Source organism: Rissa tridactyla, chromosome 11, assembly GCF_028500815.1.
Source record: "Rissa tridactyla isolate bRisTri1 chromosome 11, bRisTri1.patW.cur.20221130, whole genome shotgun sequence".
Classification (NCBI taxonomy): domain Eukaryota; kingdom Metazoa; phylum Chordata; class Aves; order Charadriiformes; family Laridae; genus Rissa; species Rissa tridactyla.
The window spans coordinates 5267579-5293354 of record NC_071476.1 but is presented as its reverse complement, the minus strand read 5'-3'; the positions used below and the strand labels follow the sequence as shown (position 1 = coordinate 5293354).

The 25776-nt window shown below is 41.0% G+C and overlaps 1 protein-coding gene across 1 annotated transcript; it reads right to left on the bottom strand.

Moving 5' to 3' along the window:
* Window positions 1–1427: 1427 nt before the first annotated feature.
* GFPT2 (glutamine-fructose-6-phosphate transaminase 2) lies at window positions 1428–20314 on the bottom strand. The gene is made up of 19 exons (XM_054217808.1): window positions 20141–20314; window positions 15204–15311; window positions 14517–14615; window positions 13708–13833; window positions 12701–12759; window positions 12052–12186; window positions 10527–10588; window positions 8932–9011; window positions 8529–8646; window positions 7666–7829; window positions 7024–7119; window positions 6825–6922; window positions 6360–6480; window positions 5892–6049; window positions 5641–5755; window positions 4908–5035; window positions 4051–4218; window positions 2870–3031; window positions 1428–2294 (listed from the first exon to the last, which is right to left on the bottom strand). Exons 1-19 carry the CDS (start codon window positions 20145–20147, stop codon window positions 2250–2252), a joined length of 2049 nt encoding a protein of 682 aa, XP_054073783.1. The 5' UTR covers window positions 20148–20314; the 3' UTR covers window positions 1428–2249.
* Between the last annotated feature and the right edge of the window lie 5462 nt (window positions 20315–25776).

Here is a 25776-nt window from a genome sequence, read left to right as displayed (position 1 = left end):
TCAGAAGGGACGGGGTTCAGCCCCTCCCCGGGGAGCCCCGGAATTGCTGACCCCAGTCAAAAAATCATAAGCTTTCCATACGTCACCACACCGCCTGCCCCGGTGTTAGGACTGCTTGTTTTTCTACCTCCCCTAGGACTAACGGGAGCTTTCTTTTCTGTGATTCCTATTCTCATTGGTGATTTAAAAAAAAACACACCTGTAATTTTTTTAAAGAAATCAATTTAATGTATCATACAGGGCTAGATGTTTCCTTTAATAGCTCCACTTTTTAATATGAAGAGGACATTAATTCTAGACAGAGAGTAAAAGGGGCCTTTGTATCACTTACCAAAACATGATGATACTGAGTTTCATGTTCTTGGCATCTAGGTCAGATTATCACTGTGCTTTTTGTTATGATTTGGGTTCTTTTATGTGGTTACAAAAAGTACTAGAGCGGCTTCCAGTAAGAAGCTGCTATTACAAGCTAATGCAACACTTTCAAGCTACTAACCTACATAAGCATTCAAAGATCTCCATTTAGAAGCAAGCCTGCAGAGGAATATCATAAAGAAAAATTTTGCTAGTTAAGGATTTAGTTAATAAAATGCAGAAATTAAATATTATGATTTCTGATTGTTCCACAGTAGTAAATGAGCAGGGAACTTCATGTGTATATCTACTTTATTTCTTTGAGGTTTATAGATAGAAGTTAGTTCACAACTAGCGAAGTGTGCTTTTGCAAATATACACGAAATAAAATAGGGCTTTAGTCCCAGCTTGAGCATGTACTTAGTATTCTCTTACTTGCTGGTACAGGGTGTTGGGGTTTTGTATATGTATTCCAGTATCTGTAGCTTAGATACTATATTAAATGCAAATTTATGGCATTTTTTCTTGGCCAAGGAGGCAACTTTATGACCATAAACAGCATATGTAAAAATACAGACACAGCTTCTATTTTCACAAAGGCAATTTCTTCCCACATTCATCTGCCTCAGCAAAAGGTAAAATACAAAGGTTTAATCAGTAGCTGGTGTGAACTACAGCAGGAGCTACAATTGGGGATTACGCTGTTGTATCAGTACATGCCTGGCAAAACACTGAGGAAGAGTCACCAAATTCAATTCTCCGGTACTCATGTGCTTCAGAAAAATGGTGATATGGAGCAAACTATCCAAACCTGACACATTATTTTGAAACACAGCTGCTGGATGAGGAAAAGTAAGGTGTGAAAAGCAAGGCGTGCCTAGCTGGGAGACCGGTGTGACACAGAACTAACCCAAGAAACAGAGGAAGTAACTCTGTTATCAGGATTTAGGCAAGGCTGGGGGAGAACACTGTCTCTCCTACTTGTATCAGAGTACTGCGGTGTTGTATCTGTGTTCAGACCCGAGATGAGGAGCCATCAAGTTAAGAAATAAACCAAAAGCAAAAACCCAAACTAGGAAGAATTATATAATCTTTTAATTGCATTGTGATTTCATTGTACACTCTCCAAACAGAAATATCACTTGAAAGACATCCAGTTCCCTTATTTTGTTGCACTGTACATGTTATGCAAATAAGAGCTGGGGTCGCATACAAACCAAAATGTTGCTCTGGCTTTTCAAATAATTAGTTGAAAGATGCAGAAACTTAAAACATAGCTGGGAATTTACAGCCACAGGAGAGCTTTGCAAATGACCGGTTAAATACGAAACACAGATGCAAAGCGGGGAGGGGAAGCTGGGGAGGAAGAGGGACAGCAAATTTCCAGTTTGAGGACAAAGTAGGGAAAAACCCCTAACAACTGTACACAAGTGACACCATGCTCAGTATTTACATTCTGAGCATTACCAATGCTATAGGTAAGCAACGTACTAAAAAAATAACTTAAAAAAAGCTATACAATTGTAGTTATAAATACTATATCTTTAAAACTAGTTAAGTAGTGTAGGCTAAAAAAAACGTTCACAGTTACTCTGAAGAGAGCTGTACATATATATATATTGCACAGTAGAAAAGTTCATTCAGTATACCATGTGTAAACAATTTTTATCTTCTTTGGCAATTTCACGACCTAGAGGAATATTTGCTGTGAGCAAAAGCACTTGGGTACAAGGCACATCAAAAGCTTTCAAAGCTGCAAGATAAATCCTTCTGGCACCTTCCAGTTAGCACTGTCATTCTCTTTAGAAAAACACGTACCTATCAATTCAGAACAACACATTTCTACAAGTATAACTCAGAGGTCTGGTGACAACAACATCATCTGTTCTTGGCTGTTATTCTACAGTAACAGATTTGGCCAGATTTCTTGGAAAGTCCACCTAGAACGAAGAGACAGACTTTCAGTATATGACAGAGCAATACTGACATTCTGCATTTGACAGTTCATTTAGCATGCTTTTTTTAGACTTCCTAATGAGTTCTGCTTTATTCTAGACACACTAACACACAAGAGACTGTAGATTTGCAGATAATGACTCACTGTTGAATTCATCTTTGCTTCCAAAACCTTCCTAACAAATACATATTTGTTTTGCACGTGTACCTTTCCAAAGCAGTCATAATTTTCAAACTGACACACCTAGCCAGAGTCAACAAACTACACTGTACAAAGGACTGAACTATTTTAGATTAAAGTGCACTATCACATTTTAGGGTTTTAGTTCTCTGAAAAAGTCCTATCTGCACTCTTACTTAACCAAACTAAGCAAATGATCTTTATAATTTTTTTGGAAGGATGCTAATTAAAAAAATGTAAAGCTGAAGAGACTTGGCACTGAAACACCACCTCTACCACCACAGTCACTATAAGCTCCACTAACTACATGAACTTTACACTGGTAGAAGGAAGTTCAAAATGGTACTAACTGGAGCGCTAAATATAGAAAGCACTTACATCGTATCCTCTGAGAACAGCCAGGTGGAATGAAAGCAACTGGAGAGGAATAACACTCAAGACTCCTTGAAGGCAGTCAACTGTATGGGGCAGTTCAATGGTTTTGTAGGCAAATTTTGAGCTTTCTGTGTCTTCTTTAGAACACAGAATGATTGGACGACCCTGAAAATAAAATTTTGCAGTGTTAAGTGAAGAGCTGGCTTAGAACGGCTTTGAAATATTGTTTCACAGCATGCCTGTAGTATGTTTGAAGATGGTCAGGGGGCTAACAAAGACAATGCCAGTCTTACGTAATGACTTTTGTCATTCACTGTTTTGTGAGACTTTAATGTTTTCACCCTGTAGTTTTAACATTATTACATTTGCTTCAAAACAAACAAAAAACCCAAACAAGCGACCCACATGTAATGAGTTTTCACTACTGGTGTGAACCTGTAATGACAGCCTACAATGCAGATATAGCATCTTATTTATAGGATGTGGTCAAGAAGGCCAATGGCAACCTGGGGTGCAACAAGAAGAGTGTGGCCAGCAGGTCGAGGGAGGTCATCCTCCCCCTCTACTCTGCCCTGGTGAGGCTGCACCTGGAGTACTGTGTCCAGTTCTGGGCTCCCCAGTTCAAGAAGGAAAGGGAACTGCTGGAGAGGGTGCAGCAAAGGGCTATGAAGATGATGAGGGGACTGGAACATCCCTCTTATGAAGAAAGGCTGAAGGATTTGGGTCTCTTCAGTCTGAAAAAAAGATGGCTGAGGGGGGATCTTATCAACACTTATAAATACTTAAAGGGTGGGTGTCAGGAGGATGGGGCCAGGCTCTTTTCAGTGGTGCCCGGGGACAGGACAAGAGGTAATGGGCACAAACTTGAGCATAGGAAGTTCCACCTAAACCTGAGGAGGAACTTCTTTCCTTTGAGGGTGGCAGAGCCCTGGCACAGGCTGCCCAGAGAGGTGGGGGAGTCTCCGTCTCTGGAGACATTCCAAACCCACCTGCTCTGGGCGACCCTGCTCTGGCAGGGGGTTGGACTAGAAGATCTCCAGAGCTCCCTTCCAACCCTGTGATTCTATGATAACTTAATAATTATTAAAAAAAAAAAAAAATCACCAATACATCCTTTTTCTGAGGCACAGTCAGCAGCAATACAGCATGCACAATCTCCTTCCCTATGATGTTAAATAGCTTACCTGTCGAGCAGTGACCTGTTGCAGAGCATTCTGGCACTTGGTGAAACAAGGATCCTTCATTATCACCATGATAACAGGCATTTGTTTATCAATTAGGGCTAGCGGCCCATGTTTCAGCTCACCAGCCAGGATACCTTCAGAGTGCATATAGGTGATTTCTTTTATTTTCTTTAAAAAAAAAAAAAAAAGCCATCAAGTTACTAGTAAATAAGATGAGAAATAAAAGCCACAAGAAGCAAAACACGAAGGCTGTACATCTGCCGCTTAAATCTAGACATACGGTATTAAGTTGGTATTTTCAAAGATCAGTTAATGGTGAAAACAGACAAGAGGCTGCTGGTGGAAGCAGAGTTTGCCCTTGCACATTCATTTGCAGATAAAGAAGTGGAGTAATCAACAGGAACTTTAAGAACCAAACACCCAGCACAACCTTGGCTAATGGAGTCTACCTTTAACATTCCAAACTACTGGAGAGGATAAGAGATGGATATGCGTTCATTCCACCAAAATGTTCATAACAATTTATGAGTTTCTGCATGAGCATCTCACCTGAACATCAGCCCATTGTGTTTTTCTGATGTTATTTTCAAATAGGTCAGCACTTTAAATTTTTTGTTTTTTTTTTTAATAGACTCATTAAACACTGTATTTAGTATGTGAAAGAAACAAGAAACTGATACCGTATCGAGCTTCACCTTGTGCATGTGTTCATCCAACAGGACTAAATACTCTTAGTTATAGATAGCAGTTTTACTCCAGCAGAATTAAGTTGTAGTGAAATATTAGAAATAAACTATGTTGCAGAAGCCACAAAAGCTCATTGTAAATAACATCCAGCAATACTGAGAGGTTCCTACCAGCGCTCCTTCCAGACAAGTGGCATAATTATATCCACGCCCCATAACCAGCAGTGATCTTTGTTTGTACAGTTCAAGAGCCAAATCATGTATCTTCTCATCCAAGGACAAGACTTCTTTAATCATCTCTATTTGGGTACATAAAAAGCACGTGTAAAAACTTTTTTAATTGGAAAAAATAGTCTGCTTGCAGTAGAATGTTCTAATGATCTATTAGAACAGATAGGGTTAACATAATTCAACTTCGCATGTTTGCAACTTTGACTGCAGTTTAAGGATGTTTTCTCCAGCCTTATTTACAGTAACAAATTTAAAGCAACTATTAGTTTAAGCAGCACTCATACTTCCCATATTCTAAAGGAAGATGTGAGCATCCGTTCTAAAGTCACCTTGAATTAGTTTCCTTTTATCTATCCTGATTTAAAGTGAAAGGCTTAAAAAATTTCAAATCATCAATTTAGGAGATCAAGTAATATTTCTCATATAAAACTACCTCAGTGTAAATAGAAAACCCAACCCATGAAAATTCAGATCTTCCTGCCAAGTTTCTTGGAAGGGTACTTGTTAAATGGGCAATTAGTGTAGAAACTAATAGTCCATTTTTCTTATATTGCCTACCTTTCAGGAGGAGGGGGAGAGTGAAACTTAAGAAAGGAACATTCTCAGGTAGTATTTTATATTGCCCATTAAACAACATCCCCTATCCCTCCTCAAACCCAAAATATCAATATACCTGGCAACGATTTTAGTCCACTAATGATTTCCTGCCTCCTTTTCTGCAAGGAAATTCTGTCTTCAGACATCATTAAGCCAAACATTACAAGAGACACGAACTGGCTGGTATAAGCCTGCAGACAAAACAAAACATTTAGCAGCTAAGTCTGCAAAAAGTTAGTATGATTTCAGACTGAAGTACTACAATTAAAATTTTAATTGGATTCCACAAGGGTGAAGTACGAAAGTAAAACACTGAACAGCAATTACCTTTGTGCTTGCCACACCTATCTCAGGTCCTGCATTGATATGTACACCACAATCAGTCTCCCGGGATATCGAGCTTCCAACTGTGTTTGTGATGCCAACTGTTAGAGCACGACGGTCTTTACAATACCTCAAGGCCATAAGCGTATCTGCAGTTTCACCTGAAAAACATTTACATCTTGCCTTCTTGGCAGAGGACAGTAACGATTCCTGAAAAGCATAACATTCTACACAAGTGTGTTCTAAATAACTGCCTCCATGCTCACACAATGCCAAATGAAACTGAAAACAATCTTTCAGCACTCACTCATTGTCTATATATTTGAATCAAGCCTGAAAGAAACTTTCAAGACAGATCTGGCCCATTAGCCATCATCCTCCTTTGCAACATGCAGAAAGTAGTAAATCATTGGCTTTTTAAAATTTTTCTAGTTTTCACTCAGCTGAAGACAAACAGTAAATGCAGCTCACCTGACTGACTTATAAAAAAGCACACGTCATCTCTGAACACAGGTGTGTTTCTGTCCAGGAAGTCACTAGCGAGTTCCACCATCACTGGTAATTCAGTTAATTCTTCCAATACTTGTCGAGTCTGCATTCAAGCAGCACACAATATTTGTTAATATCGCCACCCATGAAAGTGTTGACATCTTTAGAGTCAGAGATAATCTAAATGGCCTTTTATTATAAAAATTGGTAATTACAGCTCATCAGAGCTCTAAAAGCCAAGGTGAAAAAAGTTAATTTCTAGCATGGTAGGTAATAACATTGGAGCAGTAATAAAGAACATGGCACAAAGAAAAACTAAATAAAAGGGTGAGACCCCTCAATGAAAGGCAAAGTTTCAGATATAGAAGAAAAAGCAGATGAAGAGCTGTTGCCTAAAAACCCAGCAACTAGGAGTTATATATGCATTTCTGCTAAGGCTGAACATACGGCTACTGCGGCGTGATAACTGGTCCCGCAGCCAATAATGATCAGTCTTCGGCATCTTCTGATTTCTTTCAAATGATCCTTCAGGCCCCCCAGCAGAACTGTGAACAAACACGCATATATCAATGGTGTATTTTATTTTCTAGTTAATATGTTCAAAATCTGCAGGCTTAGTGCCGCTTGAATGCCTGTTCTGAATTACCTGTGCTGCTCTCGAAATTCACCCTGCCTCTCATTGTATTGACAACTGATTCCGGTTGTTCAAAGATTTCCTTTTGCATGAATGCACTGAAGTTACCTGTTTAGAAAAAGATTACATGGTAATGCTTAGGATTGTTATTTGAAGTCTATTACAGTTGCAAAGAGATGACTTCTAAGACTTGCTGTAGTAGCAAGCTAATTTAAGTTGACTGTGTTAGCTTAAAGAAAAGCTTAAGAATAGGCAAGAAGAAAGGAGGGCTTGGTAGTTCACTCTATTAGGTTGGTTTCATTTCCCAATGCTAACAAAGTAACTGACTTCCTTTTTAAGGAAACTTCTGTATTCCATTTCAGTTCTCAGTTTACAGTCAAAGTTTGCCAACAACTATGACAACATTTAAACATTGGTTATATTTTCACTCAATGTTGAGATGAACAGAAGCATCTAGGACTTTTCCAAGGCTAAAAATGCATAGGGTCCCATACCGCTTGGGCTTAAAGCTTGGTATTGTTGATTCCCAGTACAAACAGCCTAAATATCAGATCATTTTCACAACAGATTAGCAGTTTTCTGCCTTCTCGGCTACACAAACAGTCAGTAATTATCCATCTTTGATGATAATCATTTACAGATGTTTCAACCCACCCTTCATGATTTGCTGCAATTCCATCTGCAAGGTTTGGATGGCCCGGGAAGGATCGTCACTAGCTGAACGCTCAAGACGGTGAATTGAAAGCTTCCCATCAGTTACTGCTGCAATGTCGTCATCTTCTAAGAAAATTACTCTGTTGGTGTGCTCAATGATAGCACTACAGAAAAAATAGAAGCAATACAAAGCTGACACGTCAGCAGGAGTTGGTAGCAGCACTTCTCAAAGCAATTAAATATGCTGCACAGCACTTCTAGCCCCCCCTTCTCTCTTCCTTCTGGACATAACTGCAGATAGAACCATCTTAAAGGAAATGGCTCCATCTGCTGCTCCTCCTGCACTCTCACAGGAACTCAGAGCAGAAGGCTTAGGAACCACAGCATCTCACATCAGCAAGTTCCTACTGATCTGATCTTGCCTTCCAGGGTCTCTGATGGACCCCTAAGGTTAGGATCTTGCTTCTGAGAGAGACAAATGTGTACTTGATGTCCAGGTTCCTGCTAAGTTTGGAACACCACCACTATTTCCTCCTCTAATAGCTGGATTAAAATGACAAAACCCAGACCAACCTATAGTCTGCTCAAATACTCGGCTGATGGTGTCTATTTGTACCCAACTTACCTTCCTACACTGGATTTATTTTACACAGAAGTTAGTAATTGACAGATATTTACAGTTCAAATGCTAATGTCAAGCCTCCACATTTTTCAAGTACCCGTGGGCTTTATGAAGTTACCTGGATTAGAAGCTATCCTATCAGGAAACAATCATACAGCAGCAAGATAGCGTAAGATTTTCAGAACTATCTCACTTCTAAACAAAAACAGTATTTTGAGAAGCTTTTAAGTACTTTTACTACCTTGCATCTGAAGCAAAGAAAAATTCTACTGCCTTATCCCCAACAGCATGAAGGCAGGTAGAGCTGTCCAATCTTTTCATTCGTGAATTGCATATGTTCTTCACATTCTCAATGTTGCCTATTAAAGAAATGAGACACTTTAAATGCAAAACCAGATCTGTTAAAATTAGAGATTACAGACTATACAGGTTCAAGGTATCACAGTTACACAAGTATTTTGGGGGGGTGGGACTTTTACACAAACTACATGTTCAGTAGTGTAAAAATAGAATATCTTCAGCTAAGAAGCTATTTGGGGCATCAGCTGGTAGTTTTATAGTACAAAGACCAATTAACCTAATTTCTAATCATAAAGTAACAATTTTAGCACTTAAAAATAATATAATTTGATTTATCAACTTACATGTTCTATATAAAACAGGAATCTGTTCAGTGGAGAGCTTGTACTTGCTTCTAACCCCAATGAGCAAAGGACTCCCTCTCCTACAAACGGAAAACACACAAAGGACACAAGTCAAAGGACATCTGTGAAGTTGACAGTATCCCATCTAGTTCCCTAAATAGGAAGATCCTCCTCAACCCTGATCCTAAAGCCATTACATGGCAGGAGTTACATAAGATTCGACAAATATTATTATATGAATAAGCACCATATACCTTGGTGAGTCTTTCCCCAGGAACTACACCCAGATATAGGAAAATGTATATGAACTAGCCATTTTCCTTCCAGTAATCACAAAACAGCCTAGCACAGGCATCAATTTGAATACCGGTTTTAAACAAAGCTTACTGAGCCTCTGCAGTGAGCCAGCAATAAACTCCAGTGCTCTTTACTACCCAAATACTGTTCCACCCTTTAGCCTTTTAAACTCAGAAATGTCAGCTGCGCCACTGAAACTGTAGAATATTAAGGTCATTTTTTAATTATATGGGTCACACACCATATTGAAGAGCTTATTAAAAAAAAATATATGTCACAGGAATAAAAGAGTAATTCACACACACCCCAACACCTCAGATTACAAGTTTAGCTTCTCTTAACCCCCTCACTCCTAAAAACCCAAACCTGAACCACGTATAGAATAGTTCATTTCAGAAGATGTTCTCCATTTAGAGTGATGGTAGAGCTGGCTTTTTCACAATTCTAATATAGTCCTGTTTTAGGCCACAGAAGCAATGGCCTTTTTATTTGTAGCATAAAACAGCCTTTATTCCCACTGCTACTTCACTTGCTACTTTAATATCTTTACGTTTCGTGAAAGTTGTTTTCCAAGTGATAAATAAAAGTAGAACTTATACAGGAAAAAAAAAAATCATAAATGCTAGACAACTATAGAACGCTATTTGAATAACCTATTAGTATGACGGCATTTTAGTCAACCTGAAAATACTTCTCTCGGTCTTTATTCAATGTGACGTAAAATTGAACCATATCCTTTCCCTCCCCTTTCAGATGTAGGAGAAAGGTTAGCACACTCTTATCTTAATATAACTTCAGAAACAGAGGATACACTAAGCTTCTTTAGTGATACAGTAACAGATAAAGGGACATGCTGTGGGAATGTCAGTGGTACATTCTCCTGAGTGTGTCATTTGGACCATCTGCAACCGAAAGTGTATTTGCAGGAAGAAAGAAAACATCATCTGATTACCGTTCACTTGTCTGTGCATCCTCAAAAAGTGAGTAGTCACAGCTAATTTATTAAACAAAATCAAGTTAAAGATTATAGGGAATCAGCACAAGCCCCCGGAAATTCTGTGACCTGCAGTCAGTACAGCTGAAATTAAGTTATATTTAATAGTCAGTTAAAGAGACACTCAGCAGAGCTTTACTGCATTTCACAAGGATTTCACTGGTGCAGCTATCTACCTCCTGAGTTTTGGTTCATTAAGCAGTTTAAACATCAGTATTCTATGGGGTTTTTGCTTTTACAAGACGTTAGCATTTTTTTTAACTTAAAAAAGCATGAATTATGTATTAAATGGACTTCTACTAACCTGGTAGCAACAGCTTCACCTGGGTAATGGATGCTCTTGAAAACCAATGCAAAAGCACCTTCCTGGAAACCACACAAACAGAAGAGAAAAAAAAAATCCTGAACAAGTTATCTCAACTGGTTGCATCTCATTAAACTGGGGCCCCTCTTCCTGAGGAGGTTTTGAAGGAAAGCTCTTTACTGCTATCAGGAATCTCTTCCTGGAGGGCAGACTGCACCTTTAAAGGAATTGGTCATGGAACAGACCGAGCTAGTAACAGGGTAACAGCTGAATGATCAGGAAGTGAGCACTTGGCCTCTTTATAAATAAAAACAACACCTTCTAATGCAAGGGTTAGGAAAATCTCTGAGATGTTACTTGTAATGAACATGAAGACTATTAGACATTTACTTTTAGTAAGACTTTTAATAAGAATGTGCATGTAGCTGCATTTTATCATGCATTTTCAGCTACAGTTTTGGAGTTACTACTTCTAGTTTAAGCAGCAAATTCTCACTAACATATTTCAAAAAAAAAAAACCAAAAAACCTCCACAAGAAAAAAAAAATTCACAACACAAGAACAAAAACTGGAACACAAAATCAACTGCTCTGTATTATTAATGCAGCTTGCAAACTTGAGGAGTATTCTAAAAGCTGGAGCAAAAGCCCCCCCCCGCCCTTGCAGAGAGAAGAGAGATGGTAACACGCATTCCTCTTGCAGGGACTCCTGCGAGAGACTATTCTGCTCTTCTTTTGTGCTCAGGTGAAGTCTCCCTTCCGCTCAACTAAATGGCTGCACCACTATTCCCTCTTGGCCCATACAGGCCCTGTGAATTCCAGCCCTGCTCTAGGGGAATCCTACAGAGCTGCTTTAGAGAGGAGAAAGGGGTGGTGAAAGAAGTGTAAGAAACTGCAGGAAGGGGAGGGAAAACATCTGCCCAGAGACTGGGAGAAGAAACAAAGCGAGCTTTCTCCAAGTTTGCAATGCATCTATCGAAGTTCTTAAGCGTTCACATACTAAGTAACAGTAGATTCCCACTTCACAGCTCGGGAACCACTACGCCATGGATCCGTACAGCTTGTTAGATCTATTTCCAAATAGGTGAGCCAAGGCACACTATTAGACAAACTTGAATCACAGCAGTGTTTTAACATGATCAGAATAGCCTTTAAGAACACACTATCCTTTATGAGAGATTTCAACCCCCAGAGGCTCCTACAATTTCTTTTAATTAAGTTGCTTCATTAAAAATTGTGATAACCTGTTACTTAAAAAAAAAAAAAAACAAAACACCAAAACCAAACAACAACCCAAGACCTACTGCTAATGCAATTTAAAAATTTACCACTGAAAACCCTTTGAAATTTCGAAAATCTTAATCTAATTTCTTGGTCTATTAAGCGTTGTTTAGAAGTGAAAAAGCGTTATTTGCAGCACCTTTGAAAGACTCCTGCAGAGGATCTAAATGCATAAATGGAGAATACTAAGGAATCTCACAGATAGCTTATAACGTAGTACAGGAAAAAAGGAACTTCTCACTTACCAACTGTTGAATAACTCTTTCCACCAAGGCTGAAAAACTGGTGTCCTCACTCTCTCTGTTGTCATACATGTATTTGATCAACTTGGGGATCGTTTCTGTATCCGTTTCAGACTCAAATTCATAGCCTTTGCTCTCCTGCAATGTCATACAGAAGAGTAAAAAGCGTTTTCATCCTCAGGCAAGAAACACTGATGAGCCCTTCAGCTGTCTCCCACCAGAAACTGCACAGTAAGAGATGGCTTGGAGGACTACACTGGACCTGTGGATATCTATCACTATAGACAAAATATGAAGATTTATCCTGTCCTAGCTTACTCTTTCAGAAATACTGCAATAAGACGTAGTAACACTTGGTTAGCATCCGTCAAGCAACAAAAGACAGGAGGGAGCCCACTCCACACACCCTCTCAAACAATTTGAGCACAAACTGCTACTCTACTCAGAAGTATTTTGTATTTAGGATTACAAGAACATATTGCACTTCACCAACTACCTTGTACCTTTATTAGGCAGACTCATATTCACACTATGATTTTATAGATGATATCTAGAAACTTGAATTCAGATTCTAACAAAGTCATGAAAGACCTGACAGTAGCTGGTGAGGCATTTAATTTCTAATTTTAGAATCAAGTTGCCACAAACTCACCAGAAATTTTCTCAGGTCCTTATAATTTGTGATGATTCCATTATGGATAACAACAAATTCTAAAAGGAAAAAATATATGTAAACATCAGTAATGGAAAATGAAGATATTTAACTCAGAACACAAGATTAGAAGTACACTAGAAACTACCTGCTATAGCTTTCAGACCTACAGTTTATCGTAACATGGACAACAGAAAGCAGATGCCTACAAATTCTGAAGGCATATGAAGGTTGTTCCAAATCATCACGACACTTTTAAACTACACCCAGTAGAATAGCACCAAGCCATCTCAAGTGAAAAACAACATGAAATCTCCCTTTTCCAGCCCAGACAATATTGACGCAGTTATATTTTAAGAGTCCTACCTTTTAAAGCAAGAATGTTACCTTTGACTAACTTGCATCAATTTCCAGAAAACAGACCTCATTAGAATCATAGAATCTTCATGGTTGGAAAGGACCTTTGAGATCGAGTCCAACCGAACAACCTACAATCTCTGCCACTAGAGCATGCCTTGAAGTGCCACATCTAGACGTTTCTTAAACACCTCTAGGGATGGTGACTCAACCCCCTCCCTGGGCAGGCTGTTCCAGTGCCTGACCACTCTTTCAGTAAACTAATTCTTTCTAATATCTACTCTAAACCTCCCCTGCCACAACTTCAGACCATTTCCTCTCGTCCTGTCATTATTTACTTGGGAGAAGAGGCCAGCCCCCATCTCTCTCCAACCTTCTTTCAGGTAGTCGTAGAGGGCAATGAGGTCTCCCCTCAGCCTCCTCTTCTCCAAGCTAAACATGCCCAATTAATCTTATACATTGTTACTTTAGCCTCAGAAGAGGCTATTTTATTGGAAGAGTGCCTAACCTAGATAGAATAGCAACAGCTTAGCCCTAGTATACAAAATAACTACCATAACACCAGAAAGAAGAGAGTACATATGTATATACTACGTGGGTTCAACCATTTCAGATTCATACAGTTCCAGAGTGCTGCAGAGATTACATACCATTCCTTTTATCTGATCTTTGAGGGTGACTGTTTATTGCACTTGGTACTCCATGGGTCGCCCAGCGAGTATGAGCAATTCCAAAATGGGTTTCAAAATCTGCTTTTGAATCCAGGTCATCTTGTTCTATACACAAGAAATTCAGTTAACTGAATATTTAAGGTTGAGTCTCTCTCTCACACACACAGCTAGTAAAACACTAAGAGAATTCCTACAGGCAAAAAACTAAAAGTTATCTTCTAGCTTTCTTTTAGACCATTTGCTTTCTTGACACTACACTTCAGATAGTTCAAGATACTGTGATTAAAACTTTTTTTGCCAAGACTGGAGCGTTTTCAGCCAATACTAACAGCTAGGCTAACAGACAACATTACTACAAATCATAATGTAAATGCATTAAAACACAACTTCAGTTCTTCACAGATGAAAGCACTGCATAAAGCAGATTGTGATGACAGCCAGATGCTTAAATGCTCGTAAATTCTGTCAGAGTCCATGTTCTGACATTTCAGCTACCAAGCACAGAAATCATCCAAGTCAAGCACCAACAGAGCCCAGGTCTTGAACAAAAAAGCAACCAAAAGAGGGGAGAGTAGACCGATAATTTCACAGTACTATATTTAGAGATCAACTTGCTTTTGGAGTGCAGATTTGGAGGGCACAAAGCATTAAACTGCCATTGGATTACACAATGCAGTTATTTCTGGTACAAAATCGTAACCGTAATTTCATGGTCTGACTTTCTGCTGGGATGCAAATATTATCTGACTGGGAGGCCAAAGTAAAGGGGTAATTTTTGAGATACCTACTGTGCAACTCTTCTTCCAGGGCCTTTACTTTTCCTCTTTTCTTAACTAGTTTGATGAACCTTTCTTTATCTTCATTATTATTTCCATCAATCGCTACTCCTACAATACAAGACACAGTCACAAGCGTTATTTAAAGCATGAAATACACTGGATGAAAAAAAGGCTGAGAAAATACAGGCAAGCACACACTATTTTAAAATTATCCTGCAACAGGATAGACCGTAGCTAGACCGTCTGTTGCAAGTCAAACTAGATCAAGTCTATATTCCCTGCATAGATGAAAACATACATAAGCCATCTCATATTTTGCTTGAGGACATGCTGATATAGTCTGCCCAATGAAGTTAGCCAACTCAAAGAGAAGTTTAATCTTCTTCATCCTTTCACTGGGACTCATGCATAAAAAAGGCCGAGGCACAAACTATATGACCCTGTATGGAGGTCTTCTTCCTCGCACCCTGTTTGCTGTGCTTATGTGTACTAAATTTCAACCACCACCTGACTACAGAGCTGAACATCCAATTTATAGTCCTGAGAAAAGCTAAAGAAGAAAATCCAATAATCAACGTAATTCATTCTGATCTTTCAATCTGCAGGACAAAAAAAAAAAAAAAAAAAAAAAAAAGAGAAATCCAAGACGCAGAAGTTAAAACCACCCAAAAAAGTCAAAAAAGTTAGTTTACATACCTGCAGAGTCATATCCTCTGTATTCCAGTCTCTGTAATCCTTTTATCAGGGTTTCAAATATTTCCTTCCTAGTCCGAGGCACTCTGTAGTTTAGATAAGCAAAAATTCCTGTTTAAAGAGAAAAGGGGAGGGGGAGGAAAAAGAAGCAAAGGTTTTTTTTAGAGTTTGTATCCCTTCAGACTCAATTCAAAACCCTTTAAAACTAGCATCACAGAGAGGTCCTTAGCGGGACCCCATCTCCCATTTAGTACAATTCTTCCCACTGGGTTTTTAAATGAAAGAGTTTAAATACAATAAAAGAATCAGGACCCCCATTTTCACCACGCAAACGCATATGCTTTACTGGCCAGTTTCACTCTCCTCATGTTACCCACCAAGAGTTAAACAGCTGAGAGAGCTTAAAAAATTCTACTTTTCATTAAAACCGCAGCTGAAAATGGGAACATTGTGATCTATTTCATATCCAGATCTAAAACTAGACATTCAAAGAAGGAATATATTCACCAGTACTAACACAAGGAGACTTTTGTAATCAAAGTCATGGCCTTAAATACCCACGGGTAGGTACTAAGCACAACATCTCTTTCTGAAAGGCTCCAGCTTAATCCAGTATATAACAGTCACTTCAGCAGGAAGAGAAGAGAGAAGAAAACATAAAGAAAGGGCAGAAGTCAAAAGGATAGGACAACAAAGACAAGAAACAGAAGACAGAGAAACAGGGTCACCCAAAAAACAAGCATTCACCCTTCCTGGTGCCTCATGACAATGCTGCCTGCCAAATCCAACTCAACAGAGACACAAGATGCGTTTGCTTGCCCCGTGTGACTCAGGTCAACTCTTACAGAGGCGTCACAGGAAAGACATGAACTCACTCCTTGCCTACTCGGCAAACAGAGCCTGGAAGAGTCTGCAAATCTGATCCCTCTCCTCTTGAATAGACCAGTCATCTACCAAGAAGTGGCTTTTTTTAGTTTTTGGGTTGGTTCTCCCCCTCTACACAATTTTTTTTTTTGGAAGGCAAAAGTACACAAGCATTTCTTCATTAAAAGTTTGGGGGATGTCATTTTATCTTTAGAAAAGGTGTAATAAAAAGGTCACCTGCAAAGGAAAACACAACCATTCTTTTGCCTACTGCTCTTTTGGGACCTCTGCATTTACAAGGATAGATTAGGCCCTTTTATTAACTCTTGCAAATCTGTGCCCCAACAAAACAGAATGTCTAATTTCACTGTTTCGATAGTTTCTCCAAGCAACAAGTCAGGATTGTAGACTATAGTTAGCAAAAACCAGGCTTTAAGAGCTCAACAGATAAGCAGTTCAGACAAGCAAATGTTTTAAATAGAGAAAGCCTTTGTTTGAAATTTAACACCCTCTTCCCCTTCAATTAAGGCTTTTGAACTGTAAATGGCTGTAGTGAAGAAGTTGTTATAATGATACACCAATAAATCTCCCTTATAAATATTGTTGTGAATTCAGTTGCTCCACTGGTTTTAAGCCATTAACACTGATGATTTGACAGTGAGACTAAGAGACTATTACATTGGCCTCTGAATTTATCTTGGAAGGATTAAAGGGTGGAAAATGCTTTTCTGCTACAGAAGTGAGATTTATGAGGAGCCCAGCCTAATTATTTCTAGACCGTCCAATGTTAAGGGAGATATTAAGACAATCATTGCATTTAAAGAGGTATTTGGGAATTTGAACAGCTAAATACTGTTCCTTCATGGACGCTTTGAAAAATAACACCTCCGGTTATATACAGTCACCTTAGACTGAGAGCTTGTTGATCATTTTTCCAGACAGATATTTACCGTTCTCTGGCACTAACCACGAACCTCAAGAGCAGCATTCTTCAATTTCTTCAATACAAATTTCTCAACATCATTCCAAAACATTGCTACACACCTCATTTCAGATCCAGCTCTACTCTCTAGGCCAGATTTCACAATGTATTTAAGACTCATCAGCCTTGTACTTTCTATGTGGCATCTCTGACTACACAGAGCTCCAGGAAAAAACTTCCTTCAGGACCGTCCTTACAATGCTACCAGTGTGCTGCAATTGTTAAAAAGATCCTTGTTTCCAGGGAACTGTAGCTGTGCTTCCATACACGTGAATGAGAAGATGCAGAAGTTACCAAAGGCCGCTTACAATGAAAGCGATAGCTACAGCCTGACTTCTCAAGGAATATATTATAAACTCTTTCAGTTAAAGGAAATAAATCTTAGCTCTCAGCACCATTTCTCTAGTGCTTTTCTGCTTAATGATTTACCCACTTGCATATTTTCTTCCCTACTCAGTCATCATTTTGGCTAGATTTAAAGCACATTGCTCAACTCATGTAGAAACAACTTTTGATAAAGACTTCTTGTAGCTTAATTCCTTCTGGAAGCAAACCAATATGACTGAATCTTAGTTGAATCATACTCGTGATAAGAGCGTTTTGTGATGCTCGCAAGTTACTTTATAATGGCCTCCTCAAGCTATTAGATACCATTTCCAGAGCTTGCATCTCTCCTCGCAATGAAGACTCAAGTACTCTCCAAGCTAATGCAATACTGAAGTGATATGTATCAAGTAAAGTAACGCTTATTTGTCAGCACAACATAAGCAATGAAATACTTTCCTAAGTCATACATACAAACAGAGTCCAATGAAAGCATTTAAGAAGTGTTTTACTAGTGCATTGCTCTCTTGACCTGAAAGCTAAATCTAGTTTATAACTTTCTATAATTACAGAGTTTGCATAGAAGCATGACCTAGGTCAATCATGTATGGCTTACCTTTAGAATCAGATACTCAAAACAGAAACAGAGCGTTGTTAAAAGATTACTAAAACCAGCTTTAATCAGGTGCAGACACTGAAAGCAAGGCCCTCCCTTCATGTGCGTACCAAGACTTTAGAGTTTCCCCTTTCCCTTTCCGGACGGCAAGCAGAGCTTTAAGAGGAGGAAAAATTGAGTATTTTTTGTAGGAAAAAGCCACAAGAACTCTTGCAATTGCAAGACTTCACCAAAAACAAGAAGGGGGCAGCCTATACTTTAAGTTTGAACAAAATTAATTATTTAAAAAAAATAAAAGGATGCTTTTATTGGGGTAAGCACTTTGTTGATGCCAGAAACTTAGTTTTGAGAAAGTCCCAGTCTCCACTTCATATTCTGATTTAAAATAGGTAGATCATCAGTTTAAAAGCATCTTACCTGTTTTTTAAACCCTGCGTACTTTTGCTATACTGTTTTCCTATGTGTAAGTGTGACAACATCTCAACTTTGTTTGCTAAAGAACACGTTTATGGCAGTATTTAATGACCTATGTATTTTCAAAACAGAAAACAATGGGTTTAAATCTTCCTGTGTCAGGGAAAACACAACAAGACATGTTTTCAACACTTAAACCTGGAAAGATACGCAAAAATAACAACAACAAAGTAATTTAGAAACTGTTGGTTGCAACCTGAAGGTCTCCTGCACTTCCTAAAGCAGATCAGCATAGCAAGGAAGATATGAGACATCTCTGATGATAACAAATGTCACATAAAAGGCCTCTGTATGTCGATGGGAAGAAAACTAGCACTACTCCCACTGCACTTCATGAGGTGTTGCTCGCTTTGCTATTTCATACTGAGTCAGTGACTCCACCTCAAGCTAGATGTTTTACTAAACTCATTTAACACTGCTAACACCCTCATTTCCCAATCAATATACAGCCCAGATATGCTAAGTTTTTGAGTTACCATTACATGTCTCACCAAGGTATTGCTTGCCACCAATACCTTTGGTTTGCTTCAGCACTGAGCCAAGTCTCTCACCTGAAGGGGTTTTGTTTAGAAGACACTGAGTTTGCCCCATTGATAGCGACCTGAGAGTCACGTAGGAACTCAGATATCACCTCGTGTTTCCATTCAAGTGAAAGAGGCTTACTGGAGTCCTTGCTCTTTCTGAGGTTAAAATTAAAGAGGATGTGGAGGCAGGGAAAAGATATCTAGCTCAGAAAGCACATTTTTGGGAGCAGTAACTCAAGTCACTTTCAGTCTGTGTCTCACAAAAGAGGTTTTGTTCAGGAGGGCTAAGAAGTACATGCGCATTTTTTTTCTAATCTCAAAAAAAGTATCCTTCCAGACCTGAGAGGAGGTTTCAGTGAAGGGATAGGTAAAGTTTCGCTAAAATGTCCTTCATAACTAAAATTAGCAGCTTATGAACCCGCACTTTGATTTTAATCTGACCCAAAGCATATGTAAGCAATTGTACACACGCTGTTGGCATTATCTTCACCACCTCATCTTCATTAGATAAAGGAAGGTGAACAAACTCATATCAGCTAAGAATTAAGCTCCTCCACAGCCTTTGTTTGGGAAGCACAACCTCTTGCCATGGCGGCGCTGGGCAGCGGGTCCCAGCCGATGCCCAGTGCCGGACGGGGCCCAGCAGAGCCCAGCCGTGAGGGCGGCTGTGTGCCAGCCACGGCAGCGATGCACCCGGGCAGCGGGACCGGCAGCAGCAAAGGCGAACAGGGCGGCCGGGACACCCCCGGAGCAGCCGGGCGGCGGGAACGGGATTTTCCGATCCCAAGACCCGGGGACAAGCCGCCAGGCACGGAGGACACACAGAGAGGCGAGGCTGCGCGGGACAGCAAGAAAATCTCCTTTCCTTGGGAGTACGGAGGAGCTTCACCTTTACCTGCCATCACCGCAGGAGCCGCTCATTCCCCCTTCCCACCCCCACAAAACGGGTCCCGAAGGAAGCGGGACGGCGCCGCGCCGGGCCCCGCTGTCAGAGCGGGGCAGACCCGCACCGCTCCGCCCGGGGACACAGCGGCCCTTGTGTCCCCCACCCCGCCAGGAGAGGAGGCCGGCCCCGGGCACACCTCGCTCCTACCAGCGATCCCCGGCTCCAGAGGGCGAAGGGCTGCGGCGGGCCCCTGACGGCCCCGTCACTCACCGCACATGGTCGCGCCACACGATCCTCCCCGCTGACAGGAAACGCGGCTCCCGCCCGACGGCCCGGCTGGGGGACTGCCGCCGCCTCCCCGGCTCTTATAAGCGCGGCCGGCTCGGCCCCTGCCTCCCTGCTCATTGGCCGGGGAGCGGGCGCCGGGGCCGCTCCGCCCGGGGCTCCGAGCGGCCGCACGATGGGGGCAGAGCCCCGGCGCGGGGGCGGCGGTTCGCGCCCTGCCCCCGGCCCAGCCCTGCCCCGGCGGCCTCCAGCGCACGCTTGGCCCGCCTGGACCCTTCCGGGGGCCGCGACGAGCGGCGGGGTCCGCCCGCATCGACCCTGCTGGGGGCCGCCGGGGGCTGTGACGAGCGGCGGGGGCCGCCGGGCTCCGCAGAGGGAGAAGCCCGGCCGGGAGGCGGTTCAGTCCATTCTGTCAGGGTAACATGGCCGGGCCTGAGGCGGAGGGGCAGGGCAGCCCCTCTCCGAGCTCGGCAGGGGAAGGTGTCCACCGTTTTCCAGCCTTTTTGGCCACCAGCATTTAGAAGCAGACCCTCAGCAGCCACCTTCATCTGCAGAGACAGGACCGAGAGCGCCTGCGTTGGTGCTTGGCTGAACGAGGGCCACAGGCGAGGGCCATTTGCCTGTGGAGAGCCTTTCCCTGCAAGTAGCAGGTTAAACTCCTGGTCACTCTGTGTGCTCTCCTCCGTTTACTTGGCAACAAGGAAGCTGCAGATCGGCTCCAGCCTCTTCCTCCTGGGCTGAGCTCTCCTGGGGGCAGACACCGTGAGGGTGATGGTGGCCACAGGCCCAGATGCCATGTCTGCAGGGCGCACCTCAGCACAGGCCCTGTCCTGCTGCCCCGAGCTGCTTCTGAAGAAACTCGTCATCTCTGATCTCAGGGAGCCTCCTCCCAGCAAAGGGAACGGTGGCTTTTAAAGCGAGTGCCTTGCAACATGCTTGGGAGTCACAGAAGTAGCTCAAGCTGCGATTTGAACAAATTATTTCAAGCCACTATTTGAACAAACATGATTTTTTAAAAATACATAAAGCTTCATGATGATTCGTCCTGATTACAGTTTCTTCTTCCTTATCAAAAAAGTACCAAAATATTTCATAGAGATGATCCTAGTTATCTCGTACACAGAGTTACTGAAACTCAAGCACAAGGCATCTTATTTAAGCTAGAACTTAAGGGTTCATTTTCTCTCACATTTCTTTCTGTAGTTAATTTTTTTTACATAAAGCAGTGGTTCCTTCAAACTTTGTCCCTTTTGATGAAGAGGTTGAATGAAGGATAAAGATTGGAACATCAACATTTCAACTGCAAAAAAAAACCCCTTTGTTTTTTTGTAAACTTTTGTGCCACTTCAAGAAAGGGAAACTACGTCTCTATTTTAAGGCAAAAACATAGACTGAAAGTATGTTCAAGTCATAAAATTAAAGAAAATAGTGCTAGAAATTCTGCTGTAAATTAGTTTATAAGGAGGAATAAATTACGTGTATTTTTTACTGCCTGTGTGCTATGCACACCATGCTCAGTAAACCCCAGGTTTGTTTTCCTTCGCCCCAGCCCCCAGAATAAGACCAAAGAGGCCCATGATTTGTCACCGTTGTAGTCCCAGCTCTGTCACTGACCTGCGGTGTGACATCAGGCAAGTCTTTTTGACACTCCATTCCAGTTTGTCTTGTCGGTTTACGTTACTTTGCTCCTCCTCTGAAGCAACCTCTGATCTTGTTTCCCCCAGTCCAGCCCGAGCAAAGGGGGAGGTTCCTAATCTCAGCTACGCTTGTTAAGTAGCATTGCTATTCATACTAAATCATATACAGTAAAGATAAACTTTTTTCTTGTTGCTCCCTGTGCAACATGAATTGTAACTGAGTGGCGCAGACAGTGGGAAAGAAACACTTTTTAAAAAAAAAAAAAAAAAAACAAACATCACTGCAACACTAATCGCCAAAGATCACAAGTTCAGAGACCAAAATTTCACTCATGCAAGACATTTCATGTTTCCATGTGACATTCCCAGGAAGAAAACTAAATAAAAATGAGACTCAACTGCAAGTATGAACTGAGTTAATTAGTGGTTAATGTGTCACTTTAATAATTTATCAATCAACACTTCCCAGACTCACCTGTCTGATGCCATTTGGCTTTTTCAGGAATTTTTGGAAGTATATTAAAGAATACAGTAATTGTATTTACTGGCGGGTTTTTTTGGCTTGAAGGGACAGATTTTACAGCGCTCGGATGAGATGATCAAACTGATCCCACCTCACCTTAAAACTCGTTAAAGTCTAAAAGCCAAAATACATGAAAACATCATCTATCTTACGCTATAAGAGACAGGCATCTAAGAAGCCACAAGGAGATAACTGATGTTGCTTCCCATGAAAGTCCGAGCACAAATCTGAGTGATACTCTGGGGATCAGGAGTTTCTGCTCAGCTACTTCTTTCTTTTTTTCTGCCTTCTCGTAAGTGATCAAAAATGGAAGTAGGAGATAGTAGGGTACAGTACGGAGAATATTGTGTCACTGTTCCAGGTAACAAGGAAGTTGCCTGGGGCACCAGCAGGCACAGGCAAGGAGCAATGAAAAATCATTCAGGATGTAGTTGGAAAGAAGAGGGATTTATGCTTAGGCTCTCTCTGAGCCTAATGCAGATACTAGTCCTTACAGCCCTGAAAAGCAGCCAGCAGCATTATTTGCATGTTTGAGAAATTCAGATACATATCTCAATACCTTGTTCTGTTCCATGCTAGACACCAAAGCAGACTGAATTTCCTACTGAGGAAAATACTCTCATTAATTAACAGGGGCAGGAAAGTAGTAGTGGATGTGAACTGCAAAAGAAAAAAAAGCTGTGACAAATATCAGGAAAAACTCAGGAGGAGCAGTTATGCAATGGAAGAGGCTGCAAAGGCTGGTTTGTTGCCCTTTCACTGGTGACACTGCTGGAGTAGACCCTGTCCTGGGAGGCATCGCTAGAGTGAGCGATCTGTGTATGGTGCGAAGGATGATGGGTGACCAAATGGAATTCTCTTCCAACTCTAGCACTTCTATGATTATAGCTGGGTTATAAAACTCCTTTTAAATTGCCCCTTTTTGGACTGCTGGTTAAGTGGCTACTACACTTTCTGAGAACTAACAGCCTGTTGCTAGATTCATACTAGACTACACAGCACACATTCTTATATTAACAACAACAATGCATTATTTTATTTTTTTATATATATAAAAAAGAAAGAAATAACGAACTAGAGAAAAGGACCACTAGGAAGGATTCATAGAATCATACAGTGCTTTAGGTTGGAAGGGACCTTAAAGATCATCTAGTTCCCTTGAAGAGGTTTTCTTGCTTTAAAACGTGGAAGTTGAGAAACCAAAAGCAGCCATTGTACATTACAGACCATCATCCTCCTCAACTGGACTCCTGCCCTTCTGCAATTTTTATGTATTTCTCCTAATAAAAATATGTAAAACATTGCAAAAAGCTGAGCACTCCCATCACCATCACTTTAATTTAAAAAATGGGACAGTTATTCCCTACCAAGGCTCTCAAGAATATTTGGGCTGCTGGATTGATCTGGTTTCCTCTCCCATTTCTTCCCAGTCTGATACTGGTGACTGCTAACCAGGAGTCACTCCAGTGAAGCTGAATTTCACTCATAGAAAAAACACGAATGTCAGGGCTGACCATGCTGGCATTTGAAGGAGTTTGGGCTGTGCAGGACATGGTGCCCGTGTGCTTTGGGACAGGACACAGCCACGTGGGAAAGGCCGGCCGCCCTCTGCGTCTGTCTCAGCTCCACAGCGAGTTTTGAAGATAATTGGCACATGCCTCGGAAGTGAAGACAGCAACACCTTTCTTCTGCTGAGAAGTTCAAAGGGGAGGAAAACGTGTGTTATATTGATGGTTCTCTCAGCAGAGGTGTCAACTAGCAAGTCACCTAGGATCTGTCTAGGACTAAGGAGTTGTTATTTTCTATTTAAGAGCACATAATAGTAATTAACAGCTTTTCATTTGAGAACAGATGAGAGTTAATCATCATTCATTGCTGTCAGACAGGTGTCTTTGAAATGCTAAAAATTATGTGTTTTAGGAGGAGTTAGGCGTAAACGTGAATCAACGTCATACCTATGATTGAGAATTAAGTAACCATGATTTAATTCAATGACGGCTTTTCAGCAGAATTCTCGTGATAAGCATATGTAATGTAAAACCAACCCGGCTAATTAACTAGATTTGAAATACTTTAAAAACACAAAGACGCATTTAGTAATAATTAATTGAATGTATTATGTTCTAAATAGCATTAAGTGGTTTCCTGAGTTTTTGATGTAAATGCCTCATAACAGGAGCTGCAAATAAGTTAATGGGAAGTGTCAGGGAAACAAAGAAATATTTGGAAAAGTCTGTTGATTTTTCAAGCTAGCTTTTGGTGCTGGATTAATTTTCTCAGCCCGTTGTGTGGTCCTTCAGGTCAAGAGTGAGAAATGCTGACAGAGCAATACAGATATCTGAATGCCTGCCCTCCCCTGCCCCATTTCTGAGGATCAGGACCATCCACTCAGTATTTTGCATAAATACAAGATTCTCACAGATTAGGTGGGTTTGGAGGGAGCAAAGCTAGCTACTTACAATAGCTGGGCAAAGCATGCCCGTGTAGGAAGTCAAAAAGCTTAAATTCCAAAGATAAAGAAAGCGTTAAAAGAAATCCTTAATTCTGTCCAGTATACACCAAATTATGGCTTCACTGAAAGTGTTTGAACAAGGAGCTGATTATAAAATCAAAACAGGTACCGCAGCTACAGCTGTATGTGGCTCATTACAGCCCCAGCATCACCTCTTACTTCTTCCACTACAGGAAAGCCTTGCACTCCTTCCCAGTTCTCCTGGCAGCAACCACCCTCCAAGTGCAATAATTCAGCACTTTCCGAGCTGCCCTGGCTCGCTCAACACCACAGAGCAGGGGGAAGTGCAACTTCTGCACTGCTCTGGGTAATTTTATTTTGAAGCACATGAACCTGGCTTGCTATTTTGGTAAGAACAATTTCATTCCATTCTTCTCTTGGTTTGTTTTCACAGCTTTAATACCTCAAAGATTTAGACTGGCCTTCGAAATGAGCACCTTTGAAGCTAGAAAATAGTTTTGCTGCTGGCTGCCCTCCAGTTTGCCCTTTAGACAGTTTTCTGGCAAGAAGCTTCTGATTTTGCAAATCGAAACCTGCTGCTTTGCAGAGCACGTACCTGCACTATCCACAAAGCGAGGCAAGGGGATGCTCAATAGCAATCCAAGTTTCTCCACCATCTCACCCCCCAACATTGCTTCTGCCACCGCTGCCCAGCAAGAAGCTGCTACAGCAGCAACTGGAAGGAGCTGGAGGGAAGCAAGGTGCTGGGAGCATGAGTTGCTTCCATACAGCTCCAGTTATCAGCAGTTCTAGACTAAAAGAAAACAAATCCAGATTTCTAAAAGTAGCCCATATAACAAGATGCATCTGGCTTTACCTCACACGTTCAGCTCTACTGTCCCTATCACTCCCTTCTACAATTGCAGATAGGAATCAAAAGATTACATACCAGGAACTTCAACACTACCACTCTTCCCCTTTTTCTCCCATTTCTGACTAAAATAAATAA